The 19,930-nt window shown below is 40.2% G+C and overlaps 1 protein-coding gene across 1 annotated transcript; it reads right to left on the reverse strand.

Moving 5' to 3' along the window:
* Positions 1 to 3,888: 3,888 nt before the first annotated feature.
* LOC138899346 (uncharacterized) lies at positions 3,889 to 4,575 on the reverse strand. Its single transcript, XM_070185512.1, has one exon. It carries the CDS (start codon positions 4,573 to 4,575, stop codon positions 3,889 to 3,891), a length of 687 nt encoding a protein of 228 aa, XP_070041613.1.
* Positions 4,576 to 19,930: the final 15,355 nt, after the last annotated feature.

Below are 19,930 nucleotides of genomic sequence, written 5' to 3' on the forward strand. Positions count from 1 at the left end.
AAAGAGTGATTGAATAAATTTCAAAGGCTTTAAAAGCCTTATATTTGAAATTTTGAAAAAAAAACTTCAAAGGCTTTAAAAGCCTTATATTTGAATATTTCATTAAGAATTTAAGATAATACAATGAAGATGGAAAAAAAATTAACTTCTAATTTGCAAGTTCTTTTTTTAATTCAAATTTGCAAATTAAAGTTTACATTTTACAACAACTAAATTAAAGAAAAAAGAGTAAATTCAAATTTGAATTATTAAATATAAATCAAGAACTTCAAAAGCTTTGCATTGCCTTAGTAAGTTCTTAATAATCAATATGAACTTCTTGGCCATCTTCTGGAGTGCTAAATTCAGATGGGTTACCATGTGTTAATATATCTCCAAGTTCCTCGTCTTCTGGTTTATCAACATCTTCACGTCCTTAATTTTTTCGTTCCGATCTAACCTAATATCTGAAACATACTAAAACTTCCAAAGCATTGATTTCCAATGAGTGACAAGTGTCTCCTAGTTGTTATCTTGCTTGACTAAATGCACTTTCTGATGCAACTGTTGAAATTGGCACATTTAGCACGTCCCAAGCCATAGTGAAAAGAACATCAAATTGCTTTTCATTCTCATGCCACTATATCAACGGTGAAAATTTCTTTGTGTGAGGCTATGTTTGCTTTTGCAAGTATAATTGAAGTTCATCAATGTTCCTACTGCTAGTTTGAGTGGAAGAAAATGTAGACAAAATATTAAAACCATCAAGGCCTTTATCTTCATCCACAGTAGCAGATGCAGTAAAAGTAGTACAATGCATAGTGAAATTAACATTGCATACATTAATAACAGCATCATCAATTATATTTATATAATAATTATATAATTATTGCAAATAATCATTTAGCTTGTTCATACAACAATATATATCTAGGGTTTCAGTTGGTCCAATCTCCATATAAGTATATAAAATATTGATTAATTGGTGACAATTAGACATCTTAATAGAAGGATTTAAAACAGCACCAATTAAGTAAATAGGAGGAATTGGAAAGAAATGTTTATTGAATTTTGCTTGCATTTTTTCAACAACATCCTTATATTTTTCTTTCTTCTTAAATTCAGAGAGTAGAAAAAAAATTTCAGCTATATGTACTAAAACCATAGTAACAGTAGGATAATATGCTCCAGAAAACTCGACAATAGATATATAAAATTTATGTAAAACTTTAACAACGTCATTAATGGCCTCCCAAGTGTTAGTTGTTAACATACAGTTTAAATCAGTACAATGCGCATTAGCAACTTTAGTTATCGGCAATCTATATTTGTACCAACATTTTAAAAATAAGTATGTATAATTCTATCTAGTAACAATTTCATCTGGCATGAATCTGGGGTTAAAGTTATGTTCGGTACGCTTAGTCTTAAATTCCCTAATTCTAGATTGTCTATTATTTCCTTGAATAACACTAACCGCTCTTCTAACATGAGTTATCTCAGTCGAAAATAAATTAAGGCCATTTTTAACAATTAAATTATAAACATGACATGCACACCTACAACAACAACAAACTCAGTATGATCCCAACAGGTGGGGTATGGGGAGGGTAGTCTGTACGCAGACCTTATCCCTACATAATGCAGGTAGAGAGGTTGTTTCTAATAGACCCTCAGCTCAGGAAGGGTAAGAAGAAGAAGAGGAAATCAAGGAAGGAAGTAAGAAGGAAGAGAAAAGAAAAAGGGGGAGATAAAGAATAAGTAGTACCAAATAATAGCAACAGGGAATACAATACTTGAGGCTAACAAAACTACATAACGTAATACAAATCTAAGAATATGAAGGGACATGCATGCTACTAAGACTATCGGTGAACAACTAAAAACTACCTACTAACCTTCTACCTTAATCATCGACCTCCACACCCTCATATCAAGAGTCATGTCCTCAGTGAGCTGCAGCAGCACCATGTCCTATCTAATCACCTCTCCACAGTACTTCTTAGACCTACCTTGACCTCTTCTCAAACTCTCCATGGCCAATCTCTCACACCTCCTGACAGGAGCATCACTGCTTCTTCTTTTAACATGTCTGAACCATCTCAGCCTCGACTCCCGCATCTTGTCCTCCATGGAGGCTACTCCTACTCTGTCCCGGATAACTTCATTATTAATCATATCTCTCCCGGTACACCCACACATCCATCTCAAGATCCTCATCTCTGCTACTTTCATCTTCTGCACGTGGGAGTTCTTGACTGGCCAACACTCAGTTGCATACAGCATAGCCGGTCGAACCACCACTCGATAAAACTTACCCTTAAGTCTTGGAGGCACATTCTTATCACATAAAATACTGGAAGCGAGCCTCCACTTCATCCATCCCGTTCCGATGCGATGTGCGACATCTTCGTCAATCTCCCTGTTACCTTGGATAATAGACCCAAGATACTTAAAACTCGATCTCTTGGGGATAACTTGAGCATCAAGCTTAACCTCTACGTCTGCATCATGGGTCCCGTCACTGAATTTGCACTCCAAGTATTTTGTCTTGGTTCTACTCAGTTTGAAATCTTTAGACTCCAAGGTCTGTCTCCATACCTCCAACCTCGCATTAACTCCGCTACGCATTTCGTCAATCAACAATATATCATCGGCAAATAGCATACACCAAGGTATCTCCCTTTGGATGTGTCGCGACAGTACATCCATCGCCAAGGCAAATAAAAATGGGCTAAGAGCCGGTCCCTGGTGCAACCCCATCACCACAGGGAAATGCTCTGAGTCACCACCCACAGTCCTCATCCGAGTCTTAGTATCATCATACATATCCTTAATCACCGTAATATACGCTACCGGAACGCCGCTAACCTCCAAACACCTCCACATGACCTCCCTCGGGACTTTATCGTATGCTTTCTCAAGGTCAATAAACACAATATGCAAATCCTTCTTCCTCTCCATGTACTGCTCCATTAATATCCTTACCAAATGAGTCGCTTTCGTAGTCGAACTCCCCGGCATGGATCCAAACTTATTCTTAGAAATAGACACGCACCTCCTCACCCTGGCCTCCACCACCATCTCCCAAACCTTCATAGTGTGACTCAACAACTTGATACCCCTATAATTGTTGCAATTTTGGATATCACCCTTGTTCTTTTAAAGCGGGACTATCATACTCCACCTCCATTCTTCGGGTATTTTCTTCTTCTTAAAAATAACATTAAACAGCCTAATGAACCACTCCAAACCTGCTCGCCCCGCGCTCTTCCAGAATTCCACCGGGATTTCGTCTGGCCCTGTCGCTCTACCCCTGCACATCTTACGTATCTCCCCTTTCACCTCCTCTACCGTAATCCGCCTGCAGTACCCCAAAATCCTGCCGACTCTCGGAGTGCTCCAACTCACCCAGCACAATGCGTCTATCCCCCTCCTCGTTCAACAGTTTATGGAAGTATGTCTGTAATCTTCTCCTAATAAGTGCCTCGTCCATCAACATTTTGCCATCCTCGTCCTTGATGCACTTGACTTGGTCTAAGTCACAGGCTTTCCTCTCCCTCACCTTAGCCAACCGGTACGACTTCTTGTCCCCGCCTTTGCCCCCGAGCTCCACGTACAAATGGGCAAACGTCGCGTTCTTAGCCGTCGTAACTGCTAACTTCGCCTCTTTCTTTGCCTTTCTGTAACACTCCTGATAAGTCCTTTTTTCCAGCTCGTTTGTACTCTCCGCTAGCTTCAAAAAATAGCTTTCTTAGCTTCCACTTTACCTTGAACCTCTCCATTTCACCACCAGTCCCCTTTATGGCCCCCAGGAGAGCCCTTTGTGACCCCTAAGACCTCTCTAGCAATTACCCTAATGCAATTCGCAATCGTAAAACACATCCTAGACGCGTCCCTCCTACTCATCTAGGCCCTCATAGCCAATAACTTCTCCCCTAACTCCTGAGTTTTGTCCTTGGTCAAGTTACCCCACTTGATCTTAGGTTTCCTGCACCCCGCCCTCTTCCTCCTACTCCTCTTGATCTCCAGGTCCATAACTAGGAGCCTATGTAGGGTCGTGAGGTACTCACATGGGATGGCCTTGCAGTTAGTGCACAGACCTTTATCGCATTTCCTGCAGAGAAGATAATCAATCTGAGTCTTGCCCGTTGAATTCCGTAAAGTGACCAGGTACTCTTCCCTCTTCGGAAAACTCGAGTTAGCTATAACCAAATCAAAAGCACTAGCAAAATCCAACAGTGAATTACCTCCCTCGTTCCTATCCCCAAAACTGAACCCGCCATGCACATCATCATAACCCCTAGCACTAGCCCCAATATGACCATTGAAATCTCTACCAATGAACAATTTTTCTGTGTGCGGGATACTACGCACCATCTCGTCCAAATCCTCCCATAATTGCTTCTTGACCTCCTGGTCCAAACCTACCCGAGGAGCATATGCACTAATCACGTTTACAGTAAACCCACCAACTACCAGCTTAATACTCATCAACCTATCATTTACCCTCCTAACCTCGACCACGAGCTCCCTGAGGTCCCTGTCAACTAAAATACCTACCACATTCTTACCCCATCGCTTCCTGAGTACCATAGTTTAAACCCGTCTACATCTCGTGCCCTAATACCCTTCCATCTAGTCTCCTGAATACACGTTATGTTGATCTTCCTCTTCTGAAGAATCTTACCTAACTCTATAGACTTCCCCGTCAACATCTAAATGTTCCAAGACCCAACTCTCAGCCTAGAGGCTTTCTTAGCCCCCTACCTCCCCTTCCCACCCCTGGACCCCACCCCCACCCCCAACCGAGGACATGACCTTACTCTCACATCGTTCACTACTGCCACTATAAGCAAAAGGTATTAGGTAAAAACTACCACTAAGAATAAGTAGCGGGAACGAATGACTACAAGCTATGAATCCGAGAGCTAAAAATAACTCAAAGGAACTACTACCAGAACAGTAACGCGAGCAGGCACTAGAACAATGAATCTACCACGTCTTAGAAACTACCCCTATGCAAACACAGAATTAAAATAGATAGATGAAACCTTAAGTTTAAAACACTAGTAGAAAAGATAGAAAAAGCAATCAATCCAATTAAAATTGATGGCAAGGCAACAATAAATACATGCGCGCAAATATAATTCAAGAAATATGGAACCTAGATCACATTCGGGGATGTCCGGACGTGCTTCCAAATCCGCTGAATGTTGGTGCCTCCCGAACCCGTGTGTAGGAAAGTTTCAGCGATTTGTCAATTTCACTGGAATGGTATAAAAACAAGAAAAAGTGGCAGAAGAGCAGCCGTCGTAGTTAAAGAAAGGAATTGAGAAGTTCGTTCGCCGGAATATAGCAATCGCAGCGGCAGTCGGAAAATCTCAATTCGATAATCAGAACTTGACACGAGAACTTTTACAACTGGCTAAATAAAATCTCAACCTCGCCGGAATTGAGAAGTTCATTCGCTGGAATCTCACTCCCAGTCTGTAAAATACCCAATCAAAATCTAGACTTAAGTAAGAGATCCCTTCAAATCCCCAGAATCCTTCAAATGAGGAATTAACGAAAAAGAAGAAACCAAACCCTTTTCTCGGCAAGAAGGGTATCAAAAAACTGAGTACCAATTTCACTGCAAAGAACTAAAACGTAAATACAAAGAAACACAACGAAAGAAACCTTGCTTAAATCGTTATCACCCGAAATTAACAGAAAACTCCACCGTAATAATCCAACAGAGGGTTCTTTATTTTTCCGGCCAAATGCAATTCAGATGTGAAAACCAAGCCAACCACAAAATTTGTTAATCTGTGAATTTTCTTATTTTAGCATGAAACACAGTGCCCCAATGGAAGGTGAAGCAGAATCAAAAGACATACACAATACTTTTTTATTAAGATTGTAAAATGTAACAACTTGGCAAATAGTAGTACTTATAAAAATACTAGTATGACTTTGGTTTTATCATATTTATAAGCGATAATACGTTTTTGCATACAATAATTATCATCTATCCAATGACATGCAATTGTCAAATAATCATTTCCATTAACAACATGGCCAATATCAGAAGTTAGAGAAACTCTACAAGTAAGGTGGTCAAACAAATAACGTATGTATGTCTGATATTGTCCATAAAGTCTAAAGATATCAGATCTACAAGTACTTATAGGGATACCTTTAAATAAAGGATTATAAATCTTTTGAATAAATATAATAAGAAATGATGAAGAAGCAAAAGAAAAGGGTAGACAACCAAAAGCAATCATTTTTGCTAACTCCTTGCGATCCTTCATTTTATCATATTTCATAAGTCCTCCAGTACTAGGGTTTAGAGTTCCTTAATTTTCATCTAAATCAGAGACCCATTCTATAGGATGAGTAATTCTTGTATGTCTACTAAGTGTCCCAGTCCCCCCTAAACTTCCTCCAGTTTTATGTTTAAAATCATCTGTACAAATTTTGCATCTAACTCTATCAGAATTCTCTATTTCCTCAAAATATTTCCAAACCTTACTTTTCCTTCCCCGATTACTATTCGGGGCCACATGTGGTCTACTACTAGTGCCACGACCACCACCCCTGCTACATAATCCAACACTACTAGGTGTAAGTGGTGTCTCATCTTCAATTTCTAATTCATTATCTTCTATACCAAAATCTTCCTGTAATTGTTCATAATCTATATTATTATCAGGTGATGTTTCAGAAACACGTGTAAAGTCATTTAAATTACTACTAAAAGTTGAAGTAGTACCCATTTTTCTATTTTCCCGATTAGCAACCTTATTACAAACTCTTTTAGCAGCATTAAACGCATTGTAAAAATTTAATTACTAATAAAAATTAAATATGCAAATAAAATATTAAATAAGAGAGAGAGTTGGAACGAGTGCACTGAATTCCACAATAAATTGAACACTTGATGATTTTTGAAGTCTTGAAATTGAATTACGCAACTCCAATGTTACAACGAAGAAACGTCAATTGTTCGAAGTTCAAACTTCAAATAATACCGTAAATAAAATTCCAAAAAAATGAAGAGCCAAATATTTAATTGCAATTTAGGTGAAGAATGATAGAATGACAATTGATAATTTTGGTTTGAGAATTGAGAGGTGAATGAAGAAATGAAGAGGGAGGGGGGAGGGGTATATTTATAGTTTTTTAAAGGGCTAAATTAGTAAATACTAAAAGAGTTATTTTTGAAAAAATGCCCAAAAAGGGCTATTCTTGCAAAATAGCCATTGGGCAACGGTCAAAATGGCAGTTGACTGTTGCCAACGGTCATTTTTTTTTTTTTTTTTTGAAATAGCCGTTGAACCGGCCTGGTTAACCGGTTCCAAATTGACTAGACAGTAACGGTTCTTACCGATCCAGTTAATCGGTACCACAATCCTACCTAGCACAAGTCGTTCCCCGTCCCAACCTAGCTTTACCCGACCCCTACCTACCGGTCCGGTCCGATTCGGTCGAAAATCGGTCAGGGCCGGTCCGAAACTGTCACGACCTAAATCTCTCTCTGTAGGATGTCGTGACGACACCTAGTTTTAGGGACTAGGTAAGCCTAACATTTACTGAATTAATATCAATATTAGCTAACGACTGACAATGCGAAGAATAAATCTCTGTACAATACTTACAATCTCAAAACTGGTAGTACAAGTCATTAGCTCTACTAAATTACTAGAAAGCCTACAAATACAACTGTTTTGAAATAGAGATAAAACATTGGAAGTACAATATCAAAAGGAGACTCTGAAGCCTGCGAACGCAACGACATGTTTACCTTGAATCTCCACAGCAAGATTTGTACTGCTAGCGAGTGATAAGCTGACTCCACATTACCTGGCTCCGCACAAAAATATGCAGAAGTGTAGTGTGAGTACACCACAGTCGGTACCCAGTAAGTATCAAGACTAACCTCGGTGGAGTAGTGAAGAGGTACAGTCAAGACATTCACTAGTCGAATAACCTGTGCAAGATAGCATACATCAATAATTGAAAAGAAATAGCAGTGGTAGCAACAATAATCAACTAGTGATGTAAACAACAAGTATCCTTCGAATATAAAACTCTTTCAAATAAATATCTTATATCATAATCATAAAATATGGTTCTCATCCCCCTTTCATTTTCTCACGGCACCTCGTGCCCATATCTCTATCACAACCGCACGGACAACTCTCATGCCAAATATATCAATACATAAAATCCGCACGATTAATTTATTTTTAATAAAGTAAGGTTACAATTTTAAACTAAGTAAGAATTCAACAAAGAAATGAGTTTATTTTAGAAATAGTTTGAGTGAAAAAAATGACATTTCAACTTAAATAAAACATCATATAAGCTACTGATTTGGATGTAAAACTTATCAAATTAAAACATAATAGTAATTTCTTTTATTTAAATCAAACCAATCATCAAGAACAAGTACAAACCATAAATACAAATCCTCAAAAGTCTCGTACGAAAAAGCCAAAGCCAACACAACACTACAAGTAATACAAAACACTTAATATTAAGTCAAATAATACATCACGGAGAACACATGAATTTACATATTATGGAAAACAAAATAACCAAAGGCAAGTGCATCCATAAAGAAATATCAACAAAAATGGCACTTTCGAGGTACCGCCTCGTAGTCTCAAATCATTAATTAATTTCAACAAACAACAATGCCCCTAGTCCATCACAAGTCATCACAAATATATCCCCGCCATAGCCTACCTTATCTCGCCACGTGCGCAATAATAAAGTAAATATCCGCCTTGTATTGCCGCACGCGCATAATAATATTCCCACCTTGTGTCGCCACATGCAAAAACCCACATATATAGCCCGACTTGTCACGCTGCATGTCCATATATCAATAGTAACAATAGCACGGCAGAAACCTCGTGCAAACACCCGACACAAACCTCTCAACAATATCACGTGCCAATATCACAATATCTCATAAATTGCATCTCAAGTGCTCAATTATCACAATAACACACATTCCGATACGAGTTCTTTATACCAATTTTATCGAATTCTAATAACAAATCGTCCTCCAAATCTTGAATTTTCATTTTTGATTTTTTTTTTACAAAAATCCCAATTTTCTCCATTAAAACTATAACGACCCGGCCAATCATTTTGAGAATTTAAATCTCGTTCGGCGGTATAAAGTCTTGAGAAGATTCGTATTATGTATATTGACATGCGTGCGTGGTCGAGTTCAGTTACCGGATGATCCAGAGTCAAATCGGAAGAAGGATTCTAATTTTGGAAGCTTAAGCGGTAAGAGTTGGCCGAAATTTGACTTTTGTATAAACGGTTTCGGAATGGATTTTGGATGATTTTAACAGCTTCGTATGGTGATTTTGGACTTAGGTGTGCGTCCGAATTTGGATTTGGAGGTTTGTATGGTGATTTAAAACATTTCGGCGAAAGTTGAAAAAGTTGAAGTTTTGAAGGTTGAGAAGTTTGACCAATAGTTGAATTTGGTGATATCGGGGTCAGAATACGATTCTGAGAGTTAGAACAGCTCCGTTATGTCATTTGGGACTTGCCTGCAAATTTTGACGTCATTCCGGGTTGATTTGATAAGTTTTGGCACGAATTTTAGAAGTTAAAAGATTTGAAAGTTCATAAGTTTAATTCACGGCGCGATTCGTAGTTTCGACGTTGGTTTATGAGATTTGAGACGTCAAGCGAGTCCGTGTTAGATTATGGAACTTGTTGGTATGTTTAGACGGGGGCCTCGGGTGTGTTTCGGATGGGCTACGCGCCATTCTCTATTATTTTTGAACTGCTGAATCTGTCATCTGATTTTCTCTTTCGCATTCGCGCTTGTTCCTCCGCGTTCGCGAAGAGTAATTTTGGAGGAACAAATATTTTTTCTTCGCGATCGCGGAAGCCTACCTTCCCCTTCTTTGCATTCGCATCTGATCCATCGCGTTCGCGTAGTAGAAACTAGGAGCTGGGAGTTGTGACCATTTCCTCTACACGTTCGCACTGCTCTATCCGCTAGCACGTACGTGTGCTTTCCCCTCCTTCGTGTTCACGTAGCCCAGTTCCTAGGCCATTATTTTTCTTATTCGCGGTCGCACATGCTTGTTCGTGATCGCACAACACCAATTTCGGGCAAAAGTCATTTCCTCTTTGCGATCGCAGCTCTTCTTCCGCGATCGCGATGTACAAATACCTGGGTAGCAGAATATATTTTTCCAAATTGAGGGTTAGGCCATTTTTATCATATCTTGACTTGTAGAGCTCGATTTTGAGCGATTCTTTGTAGTTTTTTCAAGCAAATCGATTGGGTAAGTGTTCTTCACCTATAATTTATTATATTCCATGATTTTATCTTTATTTTTATCATTTAATTTGTGGTTTGAGTTGAGAAAAATGGGGATTTTTGAAGAAAATTTTCAAAATGCAAAATCATGATTTGAGGGACGAATTAGTATCGAAAATTGATAATTTTAGTATGGTTGAACTCGTATCGGAATGGGTGTTCGGGTTTTGTGAAATTTATCGGGTTCCGAGATGCGGTCCCGAGTCGACTTTTGGGTCGATTTTTAGATTTTGATAAATATTGAGGCTTTATGATTCAGAATCGTTTCTTATGAGGTTTATTTATGCTCTGAAGTTATTTTGGTTAGATTTGAGCCGCCCGGAGCTCATTTCACCCGAGAAGTTCATTTTAGAGTATCACTCTCTCTTCTTTGAGGTAAGTATATTGCCTAACTTCGTATGAGGGAACTACCCTTTATGATTTGAGTCTTTTATGCTAATTGTAGTCCGTGTATGCAAGGTGACGAGTACGTGCTCGGACTTATTTGTGAAAAATTAGCCTTTTAGGGTTCTTAGGTCCTTGTATTCACTAATTATGTAATTGTTATGTTATGAATACATCTCTTGATTACTAGTTTCACCTCTACCTACTTTAATTAGAATTAATTACTTCATGATCCACTCTTGTTGCTTATTTGATTCTTCAGTGCCTTAACTGAAATTGTTATCTCTTCTATTGCCATGTTATTCTTTCCTAACTGCTTATCTTTATTTGAAGTTATAATTATCTCTTCTATAACTGTTCACCCTTAATTGAGGCTAAGATTATCTTTTTGCTGCTTATACTTGTTGAAACTGTTGTATCTCTTTCCTAATTTTCCAACCTTAAAAGAAGTTAGATATCCTATAATTTAGTTGACTGTCCTTATTTGGAATTATTCGACTTGTGTTAGCTCCCTCATTGTCGAACTGTATATTGTGGAACGTTGTTATATAGTATTTCCTTTCTTGTTGAGTTGTTCTTATTATGACTAGCATTCTCTATCGTTGCTACTCCTTGTGACATAGTTCCTCCATTTCTTTGAGTTCTGTAATCTCTGAGTTGACTTATTTGTCGTACCCTTGTATTATTGTCATTGTTGTTGTTGTTGTACTTATTGTTGTGATGCACGAGGTTTCTGCCGTGCGGTTGTTGTTATTGTGATGCACGAGGTTTCTGCCGTGCGGTAATTGTTATTGTGATGCACGAGGTTTCTGCCGTGCGGTTGTTATTATTGAGATGCACAAGGTTTCTGCCGTGCGAGTGTTATTGGGTTGCACGAGCTTTCTGTCATGCTGTTGTTAATATTGATGTTTGCATATGTGGCATAACAAGGCGGGCTATATATATATATATATATATATATATATATATATATATGTGTGTGTGTGTGTTTGTGTGTGTGGGAGGGGGGTGTGCATGCGGCGAGACAAGGTGGGAACATTATTATGCACGTGTGGCGAGACAAGGCGGGTATTTACTTTACTATTGCACACGTGGCGAGACAAGGTGGGCTATGTCAGGGATTGATTTGTGATGACTTGTGATGGCCTGGGGCATTGTTGTTGTTGATGTTTGTGTAATGGTACACTTATCCGTGTGAGTTTTATCTTGTGGAAAGTTGTGAGAAAACATTCTACGTGCTGTCCATTTCCTTTCCTATACTTATTAGATGGCATGAACCATGTTAGGACACTTGCACAAGCATACACGTAGTAGAGCACTCTTATCGGTTAAGAGGTTTTTTCTTGATATTGCTGAGTATAGATGCACACCCTTGTTACTTGCCTTCTATGTGAGAATGGCTATATTTGGCACGTGAGTCGTCTGTGCGGTTATGAAGTGTAATGAGGGCACAAGATGCCCACTGTTAGGGTTCAGGTATTGGGACCCATGAGTTGTGAATAGTTTGAGGTTCGGTACCTCGTGGAGTTTATTGACTAAAACCTGGTGTGAAAGTGGTTGTTTTCATCTAGCTCCTACATGCCCTTCTTTTAATTGTGTTCATTGGATTTAGGCTGTGTTTTCCGTTCGTTATTTTATGCCATTACTATGTTGTTCCGCTGATAGTTGTTGTTTTCTTTTCTTACTGAAATTACCGTATTATTTGCCATTTCGCGTAGTCTTTATGTAGAATTATACTCTGTTGTTCCTATACTTATACTTGTTCAGGTTATTTAGTCTAGTAGGTGTCTTGACTATTCCTCGTCACTACTCCACTGAGGTTAGTCTTGATACTTGTTGGGTACCGCTGTGGTGTACTCATACTACACTTCTGTATATTTTTGTGCAGATCCAGGTATCTCGAAGTCAGTTGATTATTAGCTAGCTGTGCGGACTGTTGCTGTGGAGACTCAAGGTAAACATGTTGCTGCGTCCGCAGGCTTCGGAGTCACCTTCTGATTTGTATTCATATTGTTTACTTTATTTCAAACAATTGTACTTAGTAAATTGTAGCAAACTATGTAGAGCTTATGACATGTACTACCGGTTTTGGGAATTGTAAATTTTATAGAGATTTCCATTTAAAAAATTGTTAGATGTTATTTAATTATTGTTGTTATTCAGTAAATGTTAGGCTTACCTGGTCCCTAAGACTAGGTGCCATCACGATACCCAATGGAGGGAAAATTGGGTCTTGACAAGTTGGTATCAGAGCTCTAGGTTCATAGGTGCTGCGAGTCATAAGCGAGTTTAGTAGAGTCTTGCGGATCGGTACGGAGACGTCTGTACTTATCTTCGAGAGGCTACGAAATTATTTGGACAGTTTCACTTACTTCATTCCTATCGTGTGAGCTTATTAATCTCGAAGTTTGAAGCTTTTATCATTCCATTCTCTCACAGATGGTGAGGACACTAGCTGCAATTACTGATGACGCTGCCCCCGGAGCAGATGTCGCTAGGGGCAGAGGCAGAGGCCGAAGAGGAGCACGCGCCGTAGCTAGAGCATTCACCAAGGCAGCAGTTAAGGAGCCGCCAGTAACTCCGATTGGGGGACAGGTACCGGAGGCATCTATTGTTACCCCCGGACTTTACGAGACCTTAGCACAGTTCCTGAGCATGTTTGCTACATTGGCTCAAGCGGGGTTGATTCCGGTTGCACAAGCTATTTCACATACCAGGGGAGGAGCTCAGACTCCTGCCGCCCACACGCCAGAGCAGCGAGTTCATGTTGGTCAGGTTCCAGGTGTCATGGTGACACAACCTGTGGTTACATTTCAGCACGCGGTTAGGGCAGTAGCATCTGAGGAAGAACAACTTAGACTTGCGAGGTACAAGAAGTACCACCCTCCTACCTTTATTGGATTGGCGACAGATGATGCCCGTGGTTTTTTGGAGGAGTGTCACTGCATTCTCCATATTATGGGTATTATGGAGATGAGAGGGGTTGCTTTTACTACGTTCCAGCTCAGGGGAACGCCTTATCAGTGGTGGCGGGCGTATGAGTTGGGTAGCCCGACCGAGTTAGCTTCACTTACATGGGTTTAGTTTTCAGAGATATTCCTGAGAGAGTTTGTACCTCAGTCCCTTCGAGATGCATGGCGCGTGGAGTTTGAGCAGTTGCGCCAGAGAACTATGTCAGTATAAGAGTATGCCGTTAGATTCAGTGATTTGGCTAGACATGCGCCTACTTTGGTTGCTATAGTTAGAGAGCGTGTATGTAGATTCATTGAGGGGCTCAAGCATGATATTCGATTCAGCATGGCTCGAAAGTTAGAGTCGGATGTTTCATTTCAGTAGGTGGTAGGGATCGCTCACCGAGTAGAGGGCATGTAGGATCAGGAGAGAGAGAGAGAGGACAGGCGGGGCCTTGAGATAGAGGACATGCGAGGTCATAAGAGAGAGGAAATGGAGGCTAGGAGGCCTCGTAGACCGTAGAGATCTAGTGGTCCTTATTTTGGAGGCAGGGTACGGCATGGTAGAGGTTTTGTGGGTCAGCCAGTTCAGTTTGCACTTCAAGTTTCACACGGTATTTCAGGTACTCATGGGTCTCAAAGTACCCCGTACCACACATTTTCCACAGCCACGTCAGCAGAGGGGTTGCTTTGAGTGTGGAGATACCAGCCACATGGTGAGAGATTGTCCTAGACTCTAGACAGATGTGTCAAAATGGGGTATTCAGGCAAGCAGAGGATGCCCAAGAAAGGGAGACTCGGCCCGTTGATGTGTTTCATATAGTAGGCTTGAGGTCGTTGTGCCAGATGATGTCATACAGACATGCTTTCGATTTGTTATAGAGGGGCACCATTCATATTTTTATTCGGTTCTGCTTATCGGGGTGAGTCCCCTTATTTGTTGTTCCACCTTTGGGTAAATTCATGACTTAGTATTCTGTATATATGTTTACCCTTGTTGGGAGATTCTATGAGTGGTAGCTCGTGTCTATCATTTGTTTTTATTCATTATTGAGAGTTACGTGGCTAGAAGTGAATTCATATTGTCCATTATGATAGGTTTGATGTGATTCCTAAGTAATTTGGTTACGATTTCTGATTTGATACTCTACCGGGGTGAGAGTTCAGTAAGTGTTGTGATTTTACTGGCAGAATTGAGTTAGTGGAAGGTTTCAATTGGTATGATGTGTATTCAACTCGTTATTCCATGTGATTTGATATGTTTGAGCCGGGCTGCGTGCCACGGTGGAAGTTATATCAGGATGAGATCCTTGTGATTTGTTCATATATTTTAATTTTTCCTTTTAAATTGATTTGTAGGATGGTACTCATAGAGAGTTATGTATGTCGGGCTTGTTTGATATTTTTCTTATGTGTTTCTCTTTACATATTCAGTCATTTTTCGCTCTATGCTTCTTGAGTTTTAGCTTGCGGGGTGTGTGCCCGGTGGTGTTAGTTATGACTTGTTGATTCGGGTGTATAGTTAAGAGGTCTTCATGTTTCTTGCATCGATGTCAGTGTTGTGGAGATTTGAAACGGGTTGCTAATGGTTATGAGGCTAATTGCAGGTGCTGGTTTTGATTACGGGCAGCTATTGTGATCAGAAATATTATTATGGGCCTATGTGTGGCGTGTCATATTGAGTGGTCGTACCTTGTGGGTATAGGCCTGAGTTTTTGCAGCTGGTTGAGACTGATACTAGGTATGGATTTAGAATCGGGTGTTTTTGATATGAATGAAAGGTGATAATTTTGACTCTAAGGCTTATCGGTGTTGGTAGAAAGGATAAATTACAGTTGAGATTGTGTCGTCAGGCTTATGTAGATTGGGGGTGATGTGGGGTCACCCGCAGGTGTATGTTGGATATGTACATTCAGCGATTTGAAGACGTCGAGGAGATTCTTGGCACGTTCGAGGACGAACGTTTGTTTAAGAGGGAGAGGATGTAACGACCCGGCCGATCGTTTTGAGAATTTCAGTCTCGTTCAGCGGCATAAGGTCTTGAGCAGATTCGTATTATGTGTATTGACTTGCATTCGTGGTCGAGTTCAGTTACTGGATGATTCAGAGTCAAATCGGAAGAAGGATTCAAGTTTTGGAAGCTTAAGTGGTAAGAATTGACCGGAATTCGACTTTTGTATAAACGGCTCCAGAATGGGTTTTGGATGATTTCAACAGCTTCGTATGGTGATTTTGGACTTAGGCGTGCGTCCGAATTTGGATTTGGAGGTCCGTATGGTGATTTGAAGCATTTCGGCGAAAGTTGGAAAAGTTGAAGTTTTGAAGGTTGAGAAGTTTGATCAATAGTTGAATTTGGTGATATCGGGGTCGGAATGCGATTCTGAGAGTTGGAACAGCTCCGTTATGTCATTTGGGATTTGCCTGCAAAATTTGACGTCATTCCGGGCTGATTTGATAGGTTTCAGCACGAATTTTAGAAGTTGGAAGATTTGAAAGTTCATAAGTTCGATTTATGGTGCGATTCGTTGTTTTGACGTTGTTTGATGAGATTTGAGACCTCGAGCGAGTACGTGTTAGGTTATGGAACTTGTTGGTATGTTTAGACGGCGTCCCGGGGGCCTCCGGTGTGTTTCGGATGGGCTATGGGCCATTTTCTTCTATTTTTGGACTATTGAATCTATCATCTGGTTTTTTCTTTTGCGTTCACGCATGTTCCTCCGCGTTCGCGAAGAGTAATTTTGGAGGAAGGAATATTTGTTCTTCGCATTCGCATGCCTCCTTTCGCGATCGCGGAAGCCTGCCTTCCCCTTCTTCGCGTTCGCATCCGATCCATCGCATTAGCGTAGTAGAAAATAGGAGCTGGGAGTTGTGACCATTTCCTCTACGTGTTCGCACTGCTCTATCTGCGAATGCATAATTGTGCTCTCCACTCCTTCGTGTTCGCGTAGCCCAGTTCCTGGGCTATTATTCTTCTTGTTCGTGATCGCACAACACCAATTCCGGGCAGTAGTCATTTCCTCTTCGCGATCACAGCTCTTCTTCTGCGATCATGATGTATAAATACTTGGGCAACAGAATATATTTTTCGAAATCGGGGGTTAGGCCATTTTTATCATATCTTGACTTGTAGAGCTCGGTTTTGAGCGATTCTTTGTGGGGTTTTTAAGCAAATCGATTGGGTAAGTGTTCTTCATCTATAATTTATTATATTCTTCAGTGCCTTAACTAAAATTGTTATCTCGTCTATTGCCATGTTATCCTTTCCCAACTGCTTATCTTTATTTGAAGTTATAATTATCTCTTCTATAATTGTTCACCCTTAATTGAGGCTAAGATTATTTTTCTGCTGCTTATCCTTATTGAATTTGTTGTATCTCTTTTCTAATTGCCCAACCTTAAAAGAAGTTAGATATCCTATTATTTAGTTGATTGTCCTTATTTGGAATTATTCGACTTGTGTTAGCTCCCTCGTTGTCGAACTGTATATTGTGGACCGTTGTTATATAGTATTTCCTTTCTTGTTGAGTTGTTCTTTTTATGACTAGCATTCTCTATTGTAGCTACTCCTTGTGACATAGTTCCTCCGTTTCTTTGAGTTCTAGCTCTGAGTTGACTTATTTGTCGTACCCTTTCTATTATTTTCATTGTTGTTGTTGTAATTGTTGTGTTGATGCACGAGGTTTCCGCCGTGCAGTTGTTGTTATTGTGATGCACGAGGTTTCTGTCGTGCAGTTATTGTTATTATGATGCACGAGGTTTCTGCCATGCGAGTGTTATTGGGTTGCACGAGGTTTCTGTCGTGCTATTGTTAATATTGATATTTGCACATGCGACGTGACAAGGCGGGCTATGTATATATATGGCTTGCGCTTGTGGCGAGACAAGGTGGGAACATTATTATGCACGTGTGGCGACACAAGGAGGGCATTTACTTTACTATTGTAGGCTATGTCAGGGATTGATTTGTGATGACTTGTGATGGCCTGGAGACATTGTTGTTGTTAATGTTTGTTCTAGTGGTACACTTACCTGTGTGAGTTTTATCTTGTGGAAAGTTGTGAGAAAACATTCTACGTATTGTCCATTTCCTTTCATATACTTATTAGCTAGCATGAAACTTGTTAGGACACTTGCACGAGCATACACGTTGTTGAGCACTCTTATCGGTTAAGAGGTTTTTTCTTGATATTGCTGAGTATAGATGCACACCCTTGTTACTTGCCTTCTATGTGAGAATGGCTCTATTTGGCACGTGAGTCGTCTGTGCGGTTATGAAGTGTAATGAGGGCACAAGATGCCGAGTGTTAGGGTTCAGGTATTGGGACCCGTGAGTTGTGAATAGTTTGAGGTTCGGTACCTCGTGGAGTTTATTGACTAAAACCTGGTGTGAAAGTGGTTGTTTTCATCTAGCTCCTACCTGCCCTTCTTTTAATTGTGTTCATCGGATTTAGGCTATGTTTTCTGTTCGTTCTTTTATGTCATTACTATGGTGTTCCGCTGATAGTTGATGTTTTCTTTTCTTACTGAAATTATCGTATTATTTGCCATTTCGCGTAGTCTTTATGTAGAACTATACTCTGTTGTTCCTATACTTATACTTGTTCGGGTTATTTAGTCTAGTAGGTGTCTTGACTGTTCCTCGTTACTACTCCACTGAGGTTAGTCTTGATACTTGTTGGGTACTGCTGTGGTGTACTCATACTACACTTCTGTATATTTTTGTGCAGATCCAGGTATCTCGAAGTCAGTTGATCATTAGCTAGTTGTGCTGACTGTTGCTGTGGAGACTCAAGGTAAACATGTTGCTGCGTCCGCAGGCTTCGAAGTCACCTTCTGATTTGTATTCACATTGTTTACTTTATTTCAAACAATTGTACTTAGTAAATTGTAGCAAACTATGTAGAGCTTATGACATGTACTAACGGTTTTGGGAATTGTAAATTTTATAGAGATTTTCATTTCAAAAATTGTTAGATGTTATTAAATTATTGTTGTTATTCAGTAAGTGTTAGGCTTATCTAGTCCCTAAGACTAAGTGACATCACCATTCCCAACAGAGGGGAAATTGGGTCGTGACAAAAATTTGAATTAAACGATGAATATAACCATATATTTATGAAATATAATCACTTTTGGATGTAGAACACTTACCTCAGTCGAAGTCATGAAGAAATCCTCAAAATCGCCCAAGAACCGAGCTTCAAAAATCCAAAAGGAAAATGGAAAGCGACCAAGTACAATCCTTATGTTTATGCCCAGTTTCGCACATGCGGACTAATTTCACGCTTCTGCGTGCTCGCTTTTGCGAGAAAAATTATGCTTTTGCGAATGTACTGGCCAACAGCCCCATCGCACCTGCAAACTATCCCCGCTTCTGTGCAAACGTAGGTGTGATGCAAGATTGCGCATCTGCGAAGCTAGCCGCCTCTGCGTTACAGGCACCGCACTTGCGGTGTCGCAGGTGCGCATTTTCTTCCTACGAATTTTAGAAGTTGGAAGATTTGAAAGTTCATAAGTTCAATTCACGGTGCGATTCGTAGTTTCGACATTGGTTGATGAGATTTGAGACCTCGAGTGAGTCCGTGTTAGGTTATGGAACTTGTTGGTATGTTTAGATGGGGGCCTGGGGGCCTCGGGTGTGTTTCGGATGGGCTATGCGCCATTCTCTATTATTTTTGAACTGCTGAATCTGTCATCTGGTTTTCTCTTTCGCATTCGCACTTGTTCCTCCGCGTTCGCGAAGAGTAATTTTGGAGGAACGAATATTTGTTCTTCGCGTTCACATGCCTCCTTTTGCGATCGCGGAAGCCTACCTTCCCCTTCTTCGCGTTCGCATCCGATCCATTGCGTTCGCGTAGTAGAAACTAAGAGCTGGGAACTGTGACCATTTCCTCTACGCGTTCGCACTGCTCTATCCGCGAACACGTAAGTGTGCTTTCCCCTCCTTCGCGTTCATGTAGCCCGGTTCCTAGGCCATTATTTTTCTTATTCGCGATCGCACATGCTTGTTCGCGATTGCACAACACCAATTCCGGGCAGAAGTCATTTCCTCTTCACGATCGCAGCTCTTCTTCCGCGATCGCGATGTACAAACACCTGGGCAGCAAAATATATTTTTCTAAATCGAGGGTTAGGCCATTTTTATCATATCTTGACTTGTAGAGCTCGGTTTTGAGCGATTCTTTGTGGGTTTTTCAAGAAAATCGATTGGGTAAGTGTTCTTCACCTATAATGTATTATATTCCATGATTTTATCTTTATTTTT

Source organism: Nicotiana tomentosiformis, chromosome 9, assembly GCF_000390325.3.
Source record: "Nicotiana tomentosiformis chromosome 9, ASM39032v3, whole genome shotgun sequence".
NCBI lineage: Eukaryota > Viridiplantae > Streptophyta > Magnoliopsida > Solanales > Solanaceae > Nicotiana > Nicotiana tomentosiformis.